Raw genomic sequence first — 22,490 nt, forward strand, 5'->3', positions numbered from 1 at the left:
ATCTGGAACCAGAGACACTGCAACCATAAAGTTGACTAATTATGCACCACACGTTCAAGGGCCGTATTCATAGACATTCTTAGCGCGGGCTTCCGGTGGATGATCGGCGAACTAATGTTTTTCGTATTCGTAAGCCAGTGTTAGCGATATGATATGATATGAATCCTGTACAAGTAATCAGTCGATAGCCGGGGCTAGTTTAGCACGCTCGTAGCGCGGACTATCGAAATGTCTATGCATAACACCCTAAGAATTCAATTTCTTTTAGAATTTTATTCTTCCACAACTGCGCCGAGGTGATATCTGTGGGTAGTATTCAGACATTTTTAGCGCGCGCTTTCGGTGGATTATCAGCATTTTTCGTATTCATAAACCAGTGTTAGCGATAGGATATGATTTGAATTCTGTACTAGTAACCAGTGGATAGCCGGGGCTAGCTTAGTACGCTCGTAGCGCGTGCTGCGAAATGTCTATGAATACCACCCTGTATTCCTACACCTGGCAGTAATAATACGAAATTAAAATAAGTTCTCTAAGTGACACGACATACCAGTCAATGATACTAGTAACCGGTAGGTTTAGAACAGACATGTATTAATGCTTCTTACTAGGTCACAAGATAAATCATATTAAATTTACAATGTACCTCACTAAACCTGCTCTCACATGCTATCACAATGTAAGTATTATTCATTTTGTGGCCACATTAATTATAATAATGTGCAAGTGTATAAACAATATACTCATTTGAAAAGTGCCTGAAGTTTATGAATAAAATAGCTGCATATATAATAGCGATTCATATTCAGTATCTCTGCAGAACGAACTTAAGAGACTGACTCTGAATCTCTCTGAAATTACTGGCACATTACAGTTCTGTAAGTATAAACAACACCTTTACAGCTTTAATATATTTTAAATAGTTCACTTATTTCGTTACTTCATAATGTACTAAGATATTTTGAATGGTGAAGCAAGATGTATAACAGGGATGAATAACACGAACACAAGGACTGAGTTTTTTTTTTTTTAAATAAAGCCCTAACATCAATTATCTCTTTTTTGTACGAAAATGGTTCTTTGACACTTTGGAAGTTGACAGTAAGTGGATTTTTGATTTCACATTTTCTTTGAGGCCCTGCTCCGTAAGTGAGTAAAGCATCCCCTTTCACAAATCTTTTCCATTCTTGACTACATTTTTAGAAGTCCAAAATGCTCAAAGCGCACGCAACTTTCAACACATTCAATGAAACTATATTCGTATGTGTCAAGGCGTACATTATCTGAAATATAACGTTGAGGAATTGCAAGTATCATTATAATTAAAAGCAAAAAATATATATAGGTCTATGTTTAAAAATATTATATTTTATTTAACGACGCTCGCAACTGCCGAGGTCATATCAGCATCGCCTGATGTGCCGGAATTTTGTCCCCCAGAAGTTCGTTTACATGCCAGTAAATCTACTGACATAAACCTGTCGCATTTAAGCACATTTAAATGCCATCGACCTGACCCGGGATCGAACCCGCTACCTCGTGCATAGAAGGCCAGCGCTATACTAACTCTGCCAACCAGGCCGACTATATATATATATATATATATATATACACACATATATACGTTTATGTATGTATGTATGTATGTATGTATGTATGTATGTATGTATGTATGTAAATTATAAATATGAAGAAATAGATGTCATTTTCGAAATTGTATTCTGCCTAATCTAAATTAAATTTCATTCATTTCTCAACATTAAAATATTGCCAGTGAACCAGGATCCACATGGAAAAATAGGAACTTGCTATATTGAAATGTAATGCATCTCAAACATTTCCGGCTTTGGTAAATTGAGTTCTCTTCCATTTAAGTAACAGGTAAGTTGAGTCCCGCCTTAATTCTGTTGACAGATAAGTTGAGTTCAAGGTACGTAATTTTAGACAAAATTTGTACTCCCACTTTGAGCAGACTTGGAACTCCACAACCATTTGGAAGTTGCTGTGCTTAAAAACTTTGTCTTGATAGTCATTTGTCTAAAACAATTGGTTAAAGTTTCCTTTGTCATGTTTCATCAAACAGGTTTTAAATGATACAGTTTTCACAAAATTTACTCATACAGGTAAAAATTTTAATGAAAGAGTTTTCATAAAATCCAATCTTTATATATTTATTTTTTTATTTTAGTAGGTTATTATACGATGCTTTATCAACATCTTAGGTTATTTAGCGTCTGAATGAGATGAAGGTGATAATGCCGGTGAAATGAGTTCAGAACTTTATATATTCTAGTTACTCAGTTTAATAATTTATTTCCTCAAAAATGGTCCTTCCTCCATTATTTTAGTTTTCTTTCTTCCTATGCTTCTTAAATTAACATACACATCTGACTGAATGTCTTTCAGAATGTCAACGAAATCGTATATCTTTGGATGCGAAGTGTAAACCAAGCCATTGCATTTGGCATGGAAAGATTCAAAGCTACAGTATTTGTTGTTCGGTTTGTAGTAGCTGTGAAATCGCCAAAATATCACAGGGAAACATTGAAACTGCCGCAGTGTATGTCTCCAGGATGTAATCAATGAACTGTTTCATTTTTATGTCTTTTGGTTTTACAGTCATAAAATCCTCTACGAAGCAGTCGTCTATGTTATCTGGGCTTAAAAATGTAACACCGAAGAAGGTTTTTAAAAATTCTCCTTTTTCTGAATTTCATTTGTACAGGGACATCATTTTATTTTTATTTCAATTTTTATTGTACCTCAGTTTTTTAATGTACTTCACTCCCACCCCTTCTACTAATGAAGTTCAACCGTCCTCCACACAGATCCAAGACCGCACATACAGTCATAGTAGCCTTACGGACATAGTGAACAGTACGTTCCAAAAATATGTTAGCGTTTTCCAGTGACGAAAGACCTTTCAATATTGAATCAATTTCCATTTGCCTACGTCGCATCCCGGTTTCCCCCACCTGCTTCTATTCGCCTCTCTGTAAATGCTAGTAGCTGGGCTGTCTTAGCTCTTTTCTGGTAACATTAATGTATGTTAGGAATTGGACGTCTACGTAATATTATACCCATACAATTGTTTAAAATAACTTAAAGAAAAGGGTCTCGCTAAGTAATTAACTGTCACGTGATGTCCTCCCTTTCTACGACGCTGCGACGTAACCACTTGGACAGACAATAGATAGCATGTCTGAGTAATTTTATCTTTTCGGATCGGGCAGAAGTGAAGATTGAATTTACAGTACCTAAGGTCTCTTTTATAGAGTAGGTACAGAATTATTTCAACATGAGTTACTGATACGAAGTACGAACCTGGTAATTGGAATAACGTACAATAGTCTATAGTGCGATAATATGCACATTAGAACTGAAGCCTGTATCGAAATGAACGGCCAGAATTTTCTAAAATGTGTTTAAATATCCATATTATGATTATTTTTAATTTAACTTCATTCTCTAGTATAGTGTACGCTAATGTGCTGTAGATAGTATAATATACACTGCATAATGAATACGCCCTTATGGAAAGCTCAGTTCGTGAGTAAAAACACTCATTGTTAATACAGTACTGTATTTTGATTAAACAAAACATAATGAAAATTATCAAACTCAAAATCGCGATATTTCCTAGTTTACGTAAATGCATGAACTACTTTCCTTCCCTCCTATACCTAGTAAAGTGATTTGTTTGTATATTACGCCAGTATCATCGAACTCCAGTCGTGGAAGGGGGTAGCAAACGGTGTTTCCGGTTCTAAATCGTTTATCCAAAGGTATAGCCAGGTTAATATTAGAAATGTTAGTAAAAATAAAATGATGTCCCTGTATTTCCTTGATAGTCCTAGGGCATGTGTTTTGTGCCACAATTTTGCCCGAGATGGAAACGACATTATTATTATTATTATTATTATTATTATTATTATTATTATTATTATTATTATAGAAAGATTTTTCCTAAGTACTGACTTCTCTGTTCAAACGAATACAACAAAAGTACAAAGAGTAAATAGTCAATTACAAAAGATCCCAGGTAATGTCGTTTGAAAACCCCCTTCAGATATTTCTACCAAATACGTACATACTCTTCTGATGCGACAGGTTGGTACTGGTCATCTTCTCCCTTCCACTCACCATTTCTTTTTAACTTTGATACCCTCCCAACCCCAATTATTCATCTCATATGTCAATACCAGGAAGTGTTCTTCCATTGTACCAATATCCAGCTAAATTAAAGCAGACGCTTGTACAGATTCTTATTATGCCTCATTTCGATTATTGTGATGCTTTATTCAGTGATCTCAGGGTGGATTTATCCCAGAAAAAGCAACGTGTTCATAATGCGTGTGTTCGTTTCATTTGTAATGTCCGCTACTACGATCACATTTCGCCTTCTTTCGGTAAGTTATTGTGGCTCAGGTTAAATGAGAGGAGAAAGTTACATTCCCTTTCTCTCTTATACCGAATTTTGCACACCTCTACTCCCTCTTACTTATCTGTCCGATTCCACAGTCTTTCCCGGTATCATAACTTAAATACTCGGTCATAATATGATAACACGCTAGAAATACCACTGCACACATCATCTCTTTATTACTCATCTTTCACTGTTTCTACTTCTTGTCACTGGAATTCTCTGCCGCCTGAAGTCAAGGGCTGCCGAACTTCAATTTCTTTAAATGTAAATTAGAAAAATATCTTATGATGAGTTGCCAGACCTAACGCGTTGCAAATATTTAATGGAATGTGTTCCACTGTATTTATTTGTTTTTGTTTCTTATTTTTATTGTGTAATCATGTAAATCGTGTTTATTTATCACTTAACGCCAATATGTATCCCACTGTGTTGTTATTTTATTATTGAACTATTTTTGTGTACATTTTATTCAATTGTCGGTTTCTGGTTTAATTATGTAAATCCTACTTAATTGTAATCTAATACTAATATGTATACTAATGTGTTTATTTTTATTTTTACTGCGTACAGTACATTTTTATTGTATTATCGGATTTTTATGTGACTCGTATTTAATTCTAACAACATTAATATGTATCCCCCTATGTTTATTTTTATTTTATGAGGTAAATTTTTATGTAACTACCTCTTTTGATCTCATTATGTACCTAAATTGTATCAGTATGTAATTACTTAATTCCGATCCAGTTTTATGTTCAACTATGTAAGCAAGTTTTAATCCTGCTTGAGTGTAAGAGAAGGCCTTATGGCCTTAACTCGGCCAGGTTAAATAAAGCCATTATTATTATTATTATTACTATTATTATTATTATTATTATTATTATTATTATTATTATTATTATTATTATCAACTAATGTGTTTATGTCTTCTTCTGCTTGCATTATTCTTTGTACCTCTGTATTTATCTCATCTCTCCTTGGTGTTCTGGATGACTTTCTTAAGAAATTCTTCTCAATTGTTAATAATTTATTAATATGTCTGTTGTTAAATGTCCAGGTCTCGTCTCCTTAGAATATTTATTCTATAATATTGAATGTAGTATTATTTTCGTGTTATTGATGATGGACTGAATTAAACAGAGCAATCACATTTCTCCCGTTATCAATTTTTAGCAATTTCCGAGTTTCATGTTTCTTCCCTTTCAAAAATGGATTCAAAACAACATAAGTAATTCTTTACTTTTTTATTTTCCCCACCAATAAATAATTAATAACAATCACTTGAAATACTGAGTTTCTTCTTACAAAATTAATTTTTACTCCCCATTTCTATATATAATCCTTTGATGACTGGCTGCACATGTAAGTTGCATCTTTATCCTGTTGTGGTAGAACTACTTAACCATCCCCAAAAACGCAGGGGATGTAAATAGTGTCCTTAGGCAATAATAATAAAAGTAATAGCAATATTAATAGTAACAATGATTTACTGTAATTTGTACTGTTTCATTTCTAGGCAAAAATAATTCAAGATGATGTACAGAATTTTGTTTTTGAGTTTTCTCACGTTTGCTTGTTTAAAGGTAAGTAACAAATTACATTTACAATAAAATGTATTGTTTTTTCTTAGAAACAATAGTAATATGCGTTACATGAGCAGTAAGTTATAGTTTTCATGTTCGAGGAAAAGTTTGAAAAAGCGAAACGTAGTTGAGCTTTTTTAATTTCCGAGAATTGAAAGAAAACATACCGCTCGTGTATCGTACATTATTTTGTGCGAAGATCGTTTATTACATAGCTGAAAGACGAATTTCTAATTAGTTGCAATGAAATCTCCATCTTGGTTTCTGTTCAATGACGGCAAATTTGCAAAAAAAAAAAAAAAATATCTGTCTTCAACATTGTTGCTTTAAAATGTTTTCTATGTTTACTATACTCCAGCAGGCCGTGATATACGTCTGCCTCTTTTTTCCCCCAGTCTATAAATGCGAACTTAAAACAAACGGTAAGATTATGTAATGATTTATTTTTCATTTTAATATTTTAACAATATTATTTACGTAACATATTGCAGTAATAACATTGGCATCTGGAATCTTGTTGATTTTTTCACGGCTTCCATAATGTTACTTGCATCCACGAATGCCGTAACTTTAGTGGAGTTGTAGAGTTTACTTAAATTTTGCAAATATTTAAAAACAATAATTAACAGTGCAATTTAGGTGAAATTGCAGTGGTAAGTTTCCAAATTATAATATTACTATATTGAACGTCTCTAAAAATAACATGTTAAAAGCCTTAAGCAGTAAAATCAATATGTCACTTAAGCGGTAAGAAGAGGGAAATTATTATATGTGTTAGGTTGGGAATACTGAATGTGGAATTTTAGACTTACCGTGGATTGGTTTTGTGCGGAAACCAAGCAAATACGCACGATCTCGCACAAAATATTTTTGCGAATCCCTATCTAGAAGTGTTGATTACAGAAGAGTCTGAATCATTATGTAAGCAGCTACAAAATTGGGGAATGGATGTGTGAAGATGTACCGTAACTATGACAGGGATGTATATCTGATTTTAAAATAATTTTATTTGAAATCAAAAGATATTGTAATCACGGGGATTAATACTAACTAACGTTAAAGTATAGCCGGCTGCAGTGTAAACATTTGGATCGCTACTCCGTACAAAAAAACACGTTAAAATATTTATTAATTACACTAGATTTCAATTTACGATGAGATTTCTATATTTCTTATACAGGGTGCCTCAGAAGGAATGTAAAATACTTCTGGATACTGCAGTATGAGTAGATTTAACCTGATAGCGCATATATATGTTTCGCGTCTACGCAGTGTTTATTGAATTCTTTGCAGGACTTTGGTTTTGACATTTTAACCTCAAAGCAATACACATTGAAATACAGATACAACTCAATTCGTTAGAAGATTGAAATAACCATGAACAGAATTTCTTTTATCTTAAATACATACGGTATTGTTTATTGTGCACTTCTGTGAAATTTATCTGAGGAATGGCTCCTTGTGCAATGTTTGAAGTTGGGTTAATGTCTATTTTGAAATCAATGTCATTTTCAAAATAGGCGCCTGATATTTTGGATTGCTGCTTTCAAAGTTTTCGGGCTGTTTCGCGTAAAATATTAATTAATATCGCATACGATGAGATGGAAATCGATAGTTGGAATAATACAGAGTGATTTATATAGAACTGACACATTTCTTTCATTAATTGTTTCAAAACGAATTGTGCTAGCGACAACTTATTACACCTAAAATGTAGAGGAATTTTAGGAGATTATCTACCACTATAGCAAATGTTGTCCGGCGTTGTCAAATCCGGAGATCTCGGTGGCCACAGGTTTTCTGGAAATTATTCGGTCGTTACATAACCGGATAAATGGAACCATGCTTCATCTGTGATGGACAATATGGCAGGATTTTGCACAATGCACGTCTGAAACCAACGATAATATTTCAATCTTTTATCCTTGTCTGGTTCCTGTAGCTGATGAACAACCGTAACACTATGGCTTTAGGCTCTCTGCCACATTGAGTAGGTGAACCCTGTCTCCTGCGACAAACGTCTTAATGATTTTTTGGGTGACTGCTCCAGTCGTGCTCTTACGTCAACAACAACCGTGGGAAGCCTAGATGAACGATGCTTACCCTTTTCACTCACCAGAGATCCAGTTGTTTCCAATTTGTTTACCAGTCCCAGTATTGTGTTTCTTTTGGGAGGATTGCGAACACCAAATTCTCTCTGGTATGCCCTTTGAGTAGCTGTAATTGAATTCGTAATCCAGTATTGCTTCACAAGGAAGAGCCGTTGATTTAATGTGTACTGCATTTTCACGTTGACACAAAATGTCCAAAACAGCTGCCAACAATGGGAATAAAACATAAACATCTGCGCATCTAGTGACAAGGAATCGAAACTCCAGAACATTCTGCTTAATTTGGTGCTAAAATTGGGTCATTGAATGAATTTCCAACGAAATAATTAAAGAAAGAAATGTGTCAGTTCTATATAAATCACTCTGTATAGTGAACAGCAGTACTTTCATATATATTATTAGGATAAAGTAAAGTTAAGTGTAATTAGCGTATTATAGTATGTCCGAATAAAAATACAATTACTATTCAGCGCGTTGTATGTGAAATTGTTTTCATCACAAAATACAACTATCAGTAACGTTCTTGAAACTGCGCTGACGCTTCATTTAGCTTACTGAATGCGTATAAAACTCGCCATCACACGAACAAGAAAACCATCATCTCACAATGTTGTAGTTACCACAATTCTCATTTCCAGTCATGGGTCCCTGGGTGAAAAACCTTCACCATATCACCTTCACATCCCCAAAATTATGAAAAAGTAATTCAGTTGCACCCTGTATACATAGCAGGGAAACAACACTTTTGTCAGAATATCTTGGAACATTTATTTGCGAAGTTTAAATACAGGGACATCATTTTATTTTTACTTCAATTTTTATTGTACCCGAGTTTTTTAATGTACTTCACTCCCACCCCTTCTACTAGCAAACTTCCAACCGTTCACGACACAGAGCCGAGGGCGCGTAAGCAGTACTGAGTTACTGAGTATAGTACGTTTCAGAAATATGTTCGCGATTTACAGTGACGAAAGAGCTTTCAATATTGAATCATATTTTCGTACAGGTACTGTCGTCCGTTTGCCTACGTCGCATCCCGGTTTCCCCCACCTGCTTCTGTTCGCCCCTCTGTTAAGTCTAGTAGCTGGGCTTTCTTAGCTTTTTTCTGAAAACATTTTCTGTTAGGAATTGAACGCCTACGTAATATTATACAACTGCTTAAATTAACTTAAATAAAAGGGCCTCGTTAATTAATTAACTGTCACGTGATTTTCCCTCCTTCTATGACGCTGCGTCAGAAGCACTTGGACAGACAATAGATAGCATGTCTGAGTAATTTTATCTTTTCGGATTGGGCAGAAGTGAAGATTGAATTTACAGTACTTAAGGTACTCTTTTATAGAGTAGGTACAAAATTATTTCAACATGAGTTACTCGTACGAAGGACGAAACTGGTAATTGGAATTAGGTACAATAGTCTATAGTGCGATAATATGCACAAAAGAACTGAATCCTGTATCGAAATGAACGGCCACTATTTTAAAAAATGTGTTTAAATATCCATATTATGATTATTTTTCAATTTAACTTCATTCTCTACATTGCAGCTAATGTGCTGTAACAGTACAATATACACTGCATAATTAATGCGTCCGAATGGATAGCTCAATTCGTGAGTAAAAACACTAAGTGTTAATACAGTACTGTATTTTGATTAAACAAAAACCTAATGAAAATTATCAAACTCAAAATTGCGATATTTCCTAGTTTACATAAATGGATAAACTACTTTTCTTCCCTCCTATACCTAGTAAAGTGATTTGTATTTTACGCCAGTATCATCGAACTCCAGTCGTGGAAGGGGTAGCAAACGGTGTTTCCTGTTTCTATCGTTAATAGAAAGGTATGGCCAGGTTGATATTAATAATGTTAGTAAAAATAAAATGATGTCCCTGTATTATTAGTACGGATAAGTAAATCGTAGATAACAACATTTACGTTATTTTAAGTTACAGACACAGTCTTTAATTCTGTATTTGATTTTTCAATATAATTTCTTTTCAGGATAATATCTTGGCGCAGAAGAATGCGAGTGGAAGTAAGTTACGTGAAGTTTATTTATCTTTTCCATTTGAGATAGAATAAATATAACGAAACTAAAGAATGTAATTTCGCAAACCCATTTCAGAGTATTTCATTCAGTAAGTACGCCATTTTATCAATTACATAAACTACTGCATACGTTAATGTAGCTATAAATAATCACACATACAAGATGGAAGAGACATATGATATTCTTACTGAATTTGGTATTCCCAAGAAACTAGTTCGATTAAAATGTGTCTCAGTGAAACGTACAGCAGAGTTCGTATAGGTGAATTTTTGTCAGATGCCTTTCCAATTCACTGTGGGCTAAAACAAGGAGATGCACTATCACCTTTACTTTTTAACTTTGCTCTAGAGAATGCCATTAGGAGAGTCCAGGATAACAGAGAGGGTTTGGAATTGAACGGGTTACATCAGCTGCTTGTCTATGCGGATGATGTGAATATGTTAGGAGAAAATCCAGAAATGATTAGGGAAAACACGGGAATTTTACTTGAAGCAAGTAAAGAGATAGGTTTGGAAGTAAATCTCGAAAAGACTAAGTATATGATTATATCTCGTGACCAGAATATTGTACGAAATGGAAGTATAAAAATTGGAAATTTATCTTTTGAAGAGGTGGAAAAATTAAAACACCTTGGAGCAACGGAAATTGAACACAGAATAAATGTGGTAAATGCGTGTTATTATTCGGTTCAGAAGCTTTTGTCAGCCAGTCTGCTATCAAAAATCTGAAAGTTAGAATTTATAAAACAGTTATATTACCGGTTGTTCTTTATGGTTGTGAAACTTGGACTCTCACTTTGAGAGAGGAACACAGGTTACGGGTGTTTGAGAATAAGGTGCTTAGGAAAATATTTGGGGCTAAGAGGGATGAAGTTACAGGAGAATGGAGAAAGTTACACAACACAGAACTGCACGCATTGTATTCTTCACCTGACCTAATTAGGAACATTACGTCTAGACGTTTGAAATGGGCAGGGCATGTAGCACGTATGGATGAATCCAGAAATGCATATAGTGTGTTAGTTGAGAGGCCGGAGGGAAACAGACCTTTGGAGAGGTTGAGACGTAGATGGGAGGATAATATTGAAATGGATTTGAGGGAGGTGGGATGTGATGTTAGAGACTGGATTAATATTGCTCAGGATAGGAACCTATGGCGGGCTTATGTGAGGGCGGCATTGAACCTGCGGGTTCCTTAAAAGCAAGTAAGTAAGTAAGTAAGTAAGTAAGTAAGTAATATCATATTAGTGGAAAATTTCAGAAAAAAGATTACTTTCCGTAATGTTTAACAGCCTGTTATTCGTTAACTATTACGAGTATATACGTCATTTTTTGTGCAAATCGATAGAAAATCTAATAAAGAATAATTTATCCCTCTGCCATATGTCAATAGCGTGGGCGGTTTTCGTGTAAATTTAAATAAAAAAATCTCCTGCTATGTTTACCTATCACACAAAGCTCCTAAGATGATAATATCGCTCAATATTGATTGTGTCTTTAAAATGGAAATCCTTGATCTTTAACAGACATCAAATTACCGCTTGGATTCGATGTCAAAGATCTTCCAAGGCCAATAGATTTTTAAGCACTACGAAAGTTTTAGCATTTCTTCCCTTAGAAGAACAGTAAATCTCAGGGACTCGTTTCGTAGATCTAAGACAAGTAAATGAACTTGTTCCGTACTGAAGGCTCCTGGAAATATTTCCAGTAGATTTTTATCACACATTAAATTTGGAGACAATACAAGGGAACCAGTCTATGACGTAAGTGTGTGCGAATTTATCCTGCACTCCAGATCAGTTAAGGTATAGTAAGTACACACACAAAACGCAAAAAATTATGAAACATTAGAATTTTTCAAAATATAACTATTTTAATAGAGAGTTTTCTCCCCTTTAATTTGGTATAACAATTTCCAATTTATGCTTTAAGGTTTTCCAGATAAGTACCATTTTCCAAAATGTTGCATCATCAGCCACGGTCACTTACTTTTGGAGTGCATTACTTTTGGAGTGATCTTCGTAGCAGTCAATCCCCTCGTCCAGCATTGCTTGTATAATAAACTTCTTTCTAGTCCCGAAATGGATGCATAGATATCTGAGCATGATCATTAGTTTGAAAAAACGTTTTTACATAATGAAGTAATTTATAATCTTTTACTGTTACGCATAAAGCTGTAAATTTGTAGGTCAATGATGTTGTACGTCATTTTAATAAGAGTCCGAAAGTATAAATTACAATTCTGAGGAGGATGGGCATAAACCCTGGGAAAAACACCATCGCAGGATTTGTTGCATCAATGGAAATAGGGATAAAAATGCCAAAAAAAAAACATTCCACACCTGAAGTTAAAACAAGGCGGAGGTATTTGAGAGGCAGAAAGAAGCTGAAACTGGACCGACATGAAGCTGCTTAAGGGGTAACATATGATGATGGAGTCTTCTAGGCTCTGAAAGTTTGTGGCTCATTTCCTGTAAACAGCAATTTTAGAATATTTAATTCTTCCAAACATGATATCTCGGCCAAATATGGTGATACCAAGAAGATATTGGTTTCATTTTGAAGCTTGAAATGTCCCCCAGTGCCTGACAATGAGTAAAATAACATTAATATAATTAATAATTATCTACGGGTTTTTTATATGATTTACTCACTCACTCACTTACCGGCTTTTAAGGAACCCGGAGTTTCATTGCCGCCCTCACATAAGCCCGCCATTGGTCCCTATCCTGAGCAAGATTAATCCAGTCTCTATCATCATATCTTACCTCCCTCAAATCCATTTTAATATTATCTTCCCATCTACGTCTCGGCCTCCCCAAAGGTCTTTTTCCCTCCGGCCTCCCAACTAACACTCTATATGCATTTCTGGATTCGCCCATACGTGCTACATGCCCTGTCCATCTCAAACGTCTGGATTTAATGTTCCTAATTATGTCAGGTGAAGAATACAATGCGTGCAGTTCTGCGTTGTGTAACTTCCTCCATTCTCCTGTAACTTCATCCCTCTTAGCCCCAAATATTTTCCTAAGCACCTTATTCTCAAACACCCTTAACCTGTGTTCCTCTCTCAAAGTGAGAGTCCAAGTTTCACAACCACAAAGAACAACCGGTAATATAACTGTTTTATAAATTCTAACTTTCAGATTTTTTGACAGCAGACTGGATGACAAAAGTTTCTCAACCGAATAATAACAGGCACTTCTCATATTTATTTTGCGTTTAATTTCTTCCCGTGTATCATTTATATTTGTTACTGTTGCTCCCAGATACTTGATTTTTTCCACCTCTTCGAAGGATAAATCTCCAATTTTTATATTTCCATTTCGTACAATATTCTCGTCACGAGACATAATCATATACTTTGTCTTTTCGGGATTTACTTCCAAACCTATTCTTTACATGCTTCCAATAAAATTTCCGTGTTTTCTCTAATCGTTTGTGGATTTTCTCCTAACATATTCACGTCATCCGCATAGACAAGAAGCTGATGTAACCCGTTCAATTCCAAACCCTCTCTGTTATCTTGGACTTTCCTAATGGCATACTCTAGAGCAAAGTTAAAAAGTAAAGGTGATAGTGCATCTCCTTGCTTCAGCCCACAGTGAATTGGAAACGCATGTGACAGTAACTGACCTATACTATCTCTGCTATACGTTTCACTGAGACACAATTTAATTAATCGAACTAGTTTCTTGGGAATACCAAATTCAATAAGAATATCATATAAAGCTCCTCTCTTAACCGAGTCATATGCCTTTTTTAAATCTATGAATAACTGATGCACTGTATCCTTATACTCCCATTTCTTCTCCACTATCTGTCGAATAGAAAATATCTGGTCAATAGTTGATCTATTACGCCTAAAACCACACTGATGATCCCTGATAATTTCATCTACATATGGGGATAACCTTCTCAAAAAATATTGGACAAAATTTTGTACGACGTCAACAAAAGGGATATTCCTTGCATGATTTATGTAACTTAAAATATTATTGTAAGTTACATATATGGTAATATTTAATCAATGTAAATAAAAATAAAAAATAGCTCTGGCACTAAAGAATAGTTTTAGCTATAAAACAGTGAAAAAATTGTGGCTCTATCTTAAAATGCATGAGCTATCATGTTTCAAGTTGCATGTCAAAATTATAAACAAAATAATTTTTAAAAACAATTCAGACATAATTTCAAGGGATCTGTTCACTTCATTCTCTTTCTGGTACCAATCTCAGTTGTATAAAAATTTTACAGAGCAAAATTATACAAAACAAATTTTTTTGTATGTAAAGTTGTACAACTACCTAAGTCCCGTTAAATACAACTAAAAGAATTTTTTATCGCTGACAGTTGGAAAGGTAGGGGACAGTAGCTTTAAATATACTCAGAAACAATTTTTTTTGAGTAAATATTAGATACTTAATGATGAATGGTTATATTCATTTTTGTAAATACAGAATGAGTCAGGAGCAAAGGTAATGGTTTGAGGGGGGATAATATTGGTGATTCTGAACAAAAAATTATACGACCATATTATGTCCTGTTCTTAACGGTTTCAAAGAAAACTACTGGAAACAATGAGGAACGGGAAAAGTGCAGGTGATAGTAAATTAAAACATTGTTGCCTTATGCAAATCTAGCTTTCAGGTAGTAGCTCCCTTTAAAGCAAGTTTGAATAATTTCAAGGAAAAATTGTTCCGGAGCCGGGTATCGATCCCGGGACCATTCGCTTAGGGCGCGAACGCTCTACCGACTGAGCTACCCCAGGAACCATATACGACACCGTCACAATTTTTCCTTTGTATCCACACAACTCACGTGAGCTGACAAGACGCCAGACCTCAACTATGAGTGCACACAATACTCCGTGTGACTTAAATTGTGGCTTTCTGTTAACGTATCACAGTAACGAATGTATTATGCAAATCTAGCTTTCAGGGATTAGCTCCCTGTAAAGCAGGTTTGAATAATTTCAAGGAAAAATTGTTCCGGGGCCGGGTATCGATCCCGGGACCCTTCGCTTAGTGCGCGAACGCTCTACCGACTGAGCTACCCCGGGAACCATACACGACACCGTCACAATTTTTCCTTTGTATTCACACAACTCACGTGAGCTGGCCTCAACTATGAGTGCACACAATACTCCGTGTGGCTTAAATTGTGGCTTTCTGTTAACGTATCACAGTAACGAATGTATTATGCAAATCTAGCTTTCAGGTAGTAGCTCCCTGTAAAGCAGGTTTGAATAATTTCAAGGAAAAATTGTTCCGGGGCCGGGTATCGATCACGGGACCCTTCGCTTAGCGCGCGAACGCTCTACCGACTGAGCTACCCCAGGAACCATACACGACACCGTCACAATTTTTCCGTTACATCCACAGAACTCACGTGAGCTGACCTCAACTATGAGTGCACACAATACTCCGTGTGACTTAAATTGTGGCTTTCTGTTAACGTATCACAGTAACGAATGTATTATGCAAATCTAGCTTTCAGGTAGTAGTTCCCTGTAAAGCAGGTTTGAATAATTTCAAGGAAAAATTGTTCCGTTGCCGAGTATCGATCCCGGGACCCTTCGCTTAGCGCGTGAACGCTCTACCGACTGAGCTACCCCAGGAATCATACACGACACCGTCACAATTTTTCCTTTGTATTCACACAACTCACGTGAGCTGGCCTCAACTATGAGTGCACACAATACTCCGTGTCACTTAAATTGTGGCTTTCTGTTAACGTATCACAGTAACGAATGTATTATGCAAATCTAGCTTTCAGGTAGTAGCTCCCTGTAAAGCAGATTTGAATAATTTCAAGGAAAAATTGTTCCGTTGCCGAGTATCGATCCCGGGACCCTTCGCTTAGCGCGTGAACGCTCTACCGACTGAGCTACCCCAGGAATCATACACGACACCGTCACAATTTTTCCTTTGTATTCACACAAATCACGTGAGCTGACCTCAACTATGAGTGCACACAATACTCTGCGTGGCTTAAATTGTGGCTTTCTGTTAACGTATCACAGTAACGAATGTATTATGCAAATCTAGCTTTCAGGTATTAGCGCCCTGTAAAGCAGGTTTGAATAATTTCAAGGAAAAATTGTTCCGGGGCCGGGTATCGATCCCGGGACCCTTCGCTTAGCGCGCGAACGCTCTACCGACTGAGCTACCCCAGGAACCATACACGACACCGTCACAATTTTTCCTTTGTATCCACACAACTCACGTGAGCTGACCTCAACTATGAGTGCACACAATACTCTGCGTGGCTTAAATTGTGGCTTTCTGTTAACATATCACAGTAACGAATGTATTTTTCCTTGAAATTATTCAAACCTGCTTTACAGGGAGCTACTACCTGAAAGCTAGATTTGCATAATACATTCGTTATTTTTGCCTGATGTTCTGTTTAATTGTGTACTTTTCTTTACAGAACATGTTCAAAAAGTCCACCGTCAACTTCAATGCACTTTGCTGTTCTTGTAGACAGCTGCTATGTTGCTAATCTGAGCTGATTCGAACATTTCTTTACTTGAGCACAAGCATGTAAAATGCGAGCGAGAAGTTCTTCCCTTCTTCCCACATTGCGCCTGTGGACTTAGCCCTTAAGGCAATCCCACACACTGTAATCCAATGGTGTAAGGTCCGGTGACCTCGGTGGTCAAGAAGTGACACCATCGTGACCAATCCAACGCTCAGGATACGTCTCATTGATCCTACATGAGACTGACACCCGTGATTTTCAAACAGCTGTACGTCAGATACTGTTAAGAAGAGGAAATATGTTCATATTAACATTTTTTTGTTAACAATCACCAATTATATCACCACTCACAAAATGTATCTTTCCTCCTGACTCACCTTATGTAAGCTGCCTTGCTGTCGTCAAACTGGGATTGACTGCACGAAAAATGCATTCCTGTGTTTTTACAATATTATTTTTTTGTTGTCTAGAACAACAAATCATTATAGACGCCATAGATTTTTATTAAAATTAGTGAAATGTGTTTTTGAGTATCAGTCATTTGATCAATTACACTACAATCGAAGTACAGGGACGTCATTTTATTTTTACTAACATTTTTAATATTAACCTCTGGATTAATGATTGAGACCCGGAAACACCGTTTGTTACCTCCTTCCACAACTGGAGTTCGATGATACTGGCGTAAAATACAAACAGATCACTTTACTAGGTACAGGAAGGAAGAAATGTAGTTCATCAAATTAACGTAAAGTAGGAAATATCGCGATTTTGAGTCTGATTATTTTCTCATTAGGTTTTGTTTAATCAAAATACGGTACAGTATTAACAGTAATTGTTTTTACTCACGAACTGAGCTGTCCATGTGGACGTATTCATTATGCAGTGTATATTATACTGTCTACAGCACATTAGCGTACGATATAGAGAATGAAGTTAAAATTAAAAATAATCATAATATGGATATTTAAACACATTTTTTAAAATGGTGGCCGTTCATTTCGATACAGGTATTTTGTGCATATTATCGCACTATAGACTATTGCATCTAATTCCAATTACCAGTTTCGTCCTTCATACTTAGTAACTCATGTTGAAATAATTCTGTACCTACTCTATAAAAGAGTACCTTACGTACTGTAAATTCAGTCTTCACTTCTGCCCGAGCCGCACAGATAAAATTACTCAGACATGCTATCTACTGTCTGTCCAAATGGTTATGTCGCAGGATCGTAGAAAGGGGGGGATCACGTGATAGTTAATTACTTAACGAGGCCCTTTTATTTAAGTTATTTTAAACAGTTGCATAATATTACGTAGAGTCCAATTAATTTCTAAGAGAAATTAATGTTTTCAGAAAAGAGCAAAGAAACCCAGCCACTAGTCTTTACAGTGGAGCGAGCAGAAGCAGGTGGGGGAAATCGGGATGCGACGTAGGCCAACGGACGACAGTACCGGTGCGAAAATATGATTCAATATTGGAAATTTTCGTCACTGGAAAACGCGAACATATTTCTGAAACGTACTATAATCACTAACTCAGTACTGCGGCCTTAGTTCTGTGTGGACACTTGGAACTTGGTTAGTAGAAGGGGTGGGAGTGAAGTACATTCAAAAACTCAGGTACAATAAAAGTTGAAGTAAAAATAAAATGATGTCCCTGTACAAACATGTACGTGTAACTTAAGTTAGCGTCGTGCATTACAGGCCCTATGTTCTATTCAAGTTTGTCGAGCATGGCGAAGTTCGATATTCGTCGATTTTCGCACTACAGAAGAACGCCTGTCGTGTTTGTTCCAAGTTTTTGTAAACATTTTAGTTGTCCCCCCATTCATGTATTAATCTCTTGAGAATTTTAGCACAAACCTTGCGAACAGTTTTTCATTTGAAATAAGACGACGTTTTGAAGTCTTGGTTGCCTCTCTCATGTTCGAACATTGCAGGACACTAACTTTAATAATATTGTGACGCCCACGTGGGATTCGAACTCACGACCAGAGTCCCGCAAGAGAGCAGATCGCGCGGGCTCCACGGAGCACTGAGGGACGGCGCGCGGCGGAGAGAAGAGAGGGGAAAGGGCCTACGCGGCGAGGGAGTTTGCGCGCGCATCTTCTGCTTGCCTAGAGAGGCCGAGAAGTCCGTCGAAGTGGAAAAATCGCGAATTCGAACTTTCGAGGCTACGTCGCTGTGGTTATAAAAGAAGAAACGCGAGGCAACTCGGACAGTGTGATTCATGATTAGTTCAGTCAGTAAGCCAGTGAACACAGCAAGCCAGCCAGTCTTGTGTACCGGAGTTCGACTTGAGTGTGCGTCCGCAACTGTGTCAGCATCCGAAGGCCTGAGTTCGAGTGCAGTGGACCGCAGTTGGAGGGACCTGAGTTCGAGTACAGTGGACTGTCTCTGAAGGTCTGTGGTTCGAGATACTGTGAACTCGAGTGACTGTGCTAGAAGAACTGTGAACTGAGAAATGACAGTTCTGATTTGTAAATAGTGCTTTGTAAATATTAGTTAAGATTAACAGTTCATTGTTGTTCGTAATAGTCCAAGTAAATTGTCATTGTCGTCAGTGGAGTGCACTAACGAATACTGTGTTACGGTGTGGAGAGCAAAACCTATTGTTGAGATAATAAAGTTACATTGTTGTTTAGTTTAAAAAAATTACAATATTTATGCATGCTTTAAGGTACAGTAGCATATATTTTATGACGAATCAGTGCGATTGCTAACTGCAAATTATGAATAAGATAACAATTTCTATTTTCAGGAACCAAAGTAGAAGAACTAAAGCACATCATTGCTATTACTGAGAAATTTCCAGCTTGGGGTACAGAAATTGCAAATAATTTAACTTCGGAAGTAGGAACAGTACTTGAATTAATAACACATTTGAAAGGTTTTGTTCAAGGAATGAAAGGTAAATATTTGAAATAATATGGCATTATCGACAGATGGGGAAAAGAAACTGGCCAACCTGCCCCATTATTTCTTGGCCTAGTTGCCTCATGAGTGATGTCTTGTGGTGTCACTTGTGGCGACCATACCTGTCTTCGGACAGTTGAATAAACAAACAAGAAAAATTATATAACATTAAACGTGGTCCTAGATTTATGATCATTTTTCACTATAATGCACCATTTAAATGGTGTATGCAAAAGTTGAGTCATTCTTGTAATACTTACAAGGGAAGGGTTTCGGCTCGAACAGGACTTTTTGGTTAATAATTTGTACAGACGGTTACCTCACAATGGTGATGAAGACCGTAAAAGCATTCATTTGTGTAACTCTCCGTTTGGTTGGTATTGGTCAATACTCTTCTTTAAAAATGTACATGAGGATTTTCTATAAAATGCATGAAACAGCTTGGAGCAGAGCAATAATCACAACTCACAGAAGCAACACCTGAACAATCTTCTGAACCACACTCCAGTGCTGAAAAATCAAATGCCACCTGAATTAAATTTTTGAAGTCCGAGACTTGTTCACAAATTCACTTAACCAGCTGACTGCCAGGAATACTGAAGCATAGGGCGGTATACTGGAGCAGACAACTGGTTATGAACAACAGAGTGCATTTTCATTATAAACACTCGATTTCCCAAGTTAAGTTCTGGATTCTCAGCAAGAGTCCTTATGTAATGTGTTATCCTCCGAGCATATATTTTGTATTGTCTAAGGAAATAGATATTCAGAGGCTGGATATATTTAGTTTTTTTTAGGTGGGATGATCATACATTCTATGACCTACCCTTGCAATGGTTTATTTATTAAGGTTGCGTCCTTGTGCACATTCAATGACTCACACAACAGTATATACCTTTGATTAGCTGCAATATTTTCAGACAGAACGATGGAGAAAAATGTTCTTAAATGGGCTTTAGACATTTTACCACTCGCACTAGCTTCTAGACTAGGCTAGGGTTACGGGTAAGGTGTCCCGTCCCCTTAACTTGTGCAGTGCTCTCCCCACCCCTCAACTTGTACAGTGCTCTAACAGACAAACCACACATTACACAAACGAATGCTTTTGGGAGCTTTATAGAGATGTAAAGATGGGCCTGTATACAAATTGTGGATACTAAATTCCTCTTCGAGCCGAAACCCTTCCCTTGTTAGTATGTATTGCTGATATAAGAGAAATACCAAGAATACAAATTTACCTCATACTTGATTGAGAAGACCACATATACAATAAAAATTGATGAAGGAATAAAATTTACCCTCAGATAATTTCCTCTACATTACAGAAAAGCACTAAATGTAACGTATGAGATTACACACTACTGCAGAAATAATTATTTTACTCTATAATTACTACCATTTTAACAATAAATTTTCATTCTTCCAGAAAACAATGCCACAGTTGAGAAAATGGTTTATGATCACATGCTCAGATCTTACGATTTCTATTCGCCTTTCTTAGATGTTCTGCAAAAGTTCACTGCGGAAGGAAGGGAAGTTTTGGAAATATTCAAGAACTATGCACATACACTGAACAAGGATTGAGAGATCTGAATTAAAACAAGAGCTAATCGAATATATAATTTTTCGCAGTACGGGAACTTCCTTCTTGTCTTTATTATGGCTATTTCACAGTATATATTCGATGCTAAACTTCTAGTAATTTGATAGTAATAATTTAATTCAATTATGATTGTGGATTTTGCATCTGATTTATAAGAATGATTTGTTACTTAAATATCTTATATTAATAATAAATGAAGTCTTCGAAGTGGTATGTGTTTTTATTGTCTATCATTGCCTGAAATTACTGGAAAAACACTTATAAAATTATGATAAAAATATGTTTTTGAAGTGAAATTCATCACCATTTTCCTTTCCTTATTCTCACAACATCCCATTTTTTATATTCAAGCTGAAAATCGCTGCAGTTAATATAAATCAAAGGTTTTTTTTTTTTCGCCGGACCCGATAGTTTATTCTGGTTTCGAAGTAATAGCCTCCATTAAAACTTTTAAGTAACAAGTAACGTCTGTAAGTTCATACAGTCAGGATTGTTTTCCTGAAGCATCATATTCTCTGATACACAGCCAACAGTATACAGGGTGATTCACGAGGAGTTACCGACAATTACTGGGCTTATCTCTGAAGACATTCTCAACAAATATGTTATATGGACATGGGTCCTATCCTTAATATTTCCAGAGTTACACTAGTTTGAACTACCTTTTGTTGTTTAGTTTTAAGAGTAAAAGTATATTACAAATAAATATTTAAAAATATGTAAATAAATTTAGCTTCCTTTAAGTAAAGGTTGCCAGATTTGACAAAGCGTATTACATATATTTGGAAACACACCTAAAAGGTAAAATGGTATACAGTTGAAACGGTTAGGGAATCGAATATACAAAATGTCAGAAAAATTTACACCTAAGTAGCGTTTGTGCTCATTTACAGTTAAGAAAGGGGGAAAAAATATCATCAGATAGGTTAGAATGATTTGAATGCCATATACCACAAGAAAAATAATAGTACGGATTTATTGGCATTGATATCTAAACCAATCAACAGCCATCGGTTAAGATAACTTGAAATGTCCATTATCACTCCCATACAAATGATTTCTCAATATCTGAACCGATCCTTTGAGGGCACTAATGGCTATTTCCTTCACAATGCTGTGTGTTAGTCCCAGGTTTTTACATTTGTTGGCAAAGAAGGAAGGTATGGTACCTCGTGCTCCCACCATCAGACCTATTACATCAATGTGGGACAGGCTATATTTATCTTTATAGATCCGTTTCTTTTCACTGTCCACCTCATGCGGTTGATCTGCATGTATCTCAAATCTGATGGTGGGATCGAGAATGTATG

The 22,490-nt window shown here is 36.1% G+C and overlaps 1 protein-coding gene and 3 non-coding genes across 4 annotated transcripts; 1 reads left to right on the forward strand and 3 right to left on the reverse strand.

Moving 5' to 3' along the window:
• Window positions 1-775: 775 nt before the first annotated feature.
• On the forward strand, window positions 776-21,391 carry LOC138709539 (uncharacterized). Its single transcript, XM_069840376.1, has 5 exons — window positions 776-878; window positions 5,943-6,009; window positions 10,125-10,158; window positions 19,423-19,572; window positions 21,004-21,391. Exons 2-5 carry the CDS (start codon window positions 5,959-5,961, stop codon window positions 21,159-21,161), a joined length of 393 nt encoding a protein of 130 aa, XP_069696477.1. The 5' UTR covers window positions 776-878; window positions 5,943-5,958; the 3' UTR covers window positions 21,162-21,391.
• TRNAR-CCU (transfer RNA arginine (anticodon CCU)) lies at window positions 14,871-14,944 on the reverse strand. The gene has a single exon. It is a non-coding gene; the product is annotated as a tRNA-Arg (tRNA).
• On the reverse strand, window positions 15,162-15,235 carry TRNAS-ACU (transfer RNA serine (anticodon ACU)). The gene has a single exon. It is a non-coding gene; the product is annotated as a tRNA-Ser (tRNA).
• Window positions 16,278-16,351, reverse strand: TRNAS-GCU (transfer RNA serine (anticodon GCU)). Its single transcript has one exon. It is a non-coding gene; the product is annotated as a tRNA-Ser (tRNA).
• Window positions 21,392-22,490: the final 1,099 nt, after the last annotated feature.

Source organism: Periplaneta americana, chromosome 1 (assembly GCF_040183065.1).
Source record: "Periplaneta americana isolate PAMFEO1 chromosome 1, P.americana_PAMFEO1_priV1, whole genome shotgun sequence".
NCBI classification, from domain to species: domain Eukaryota; kingdom Metazoa; phylum Arthropoda; class Insecta; order Blattodea; family Blattidae; genus Periplaneta; species Periplaneta americana.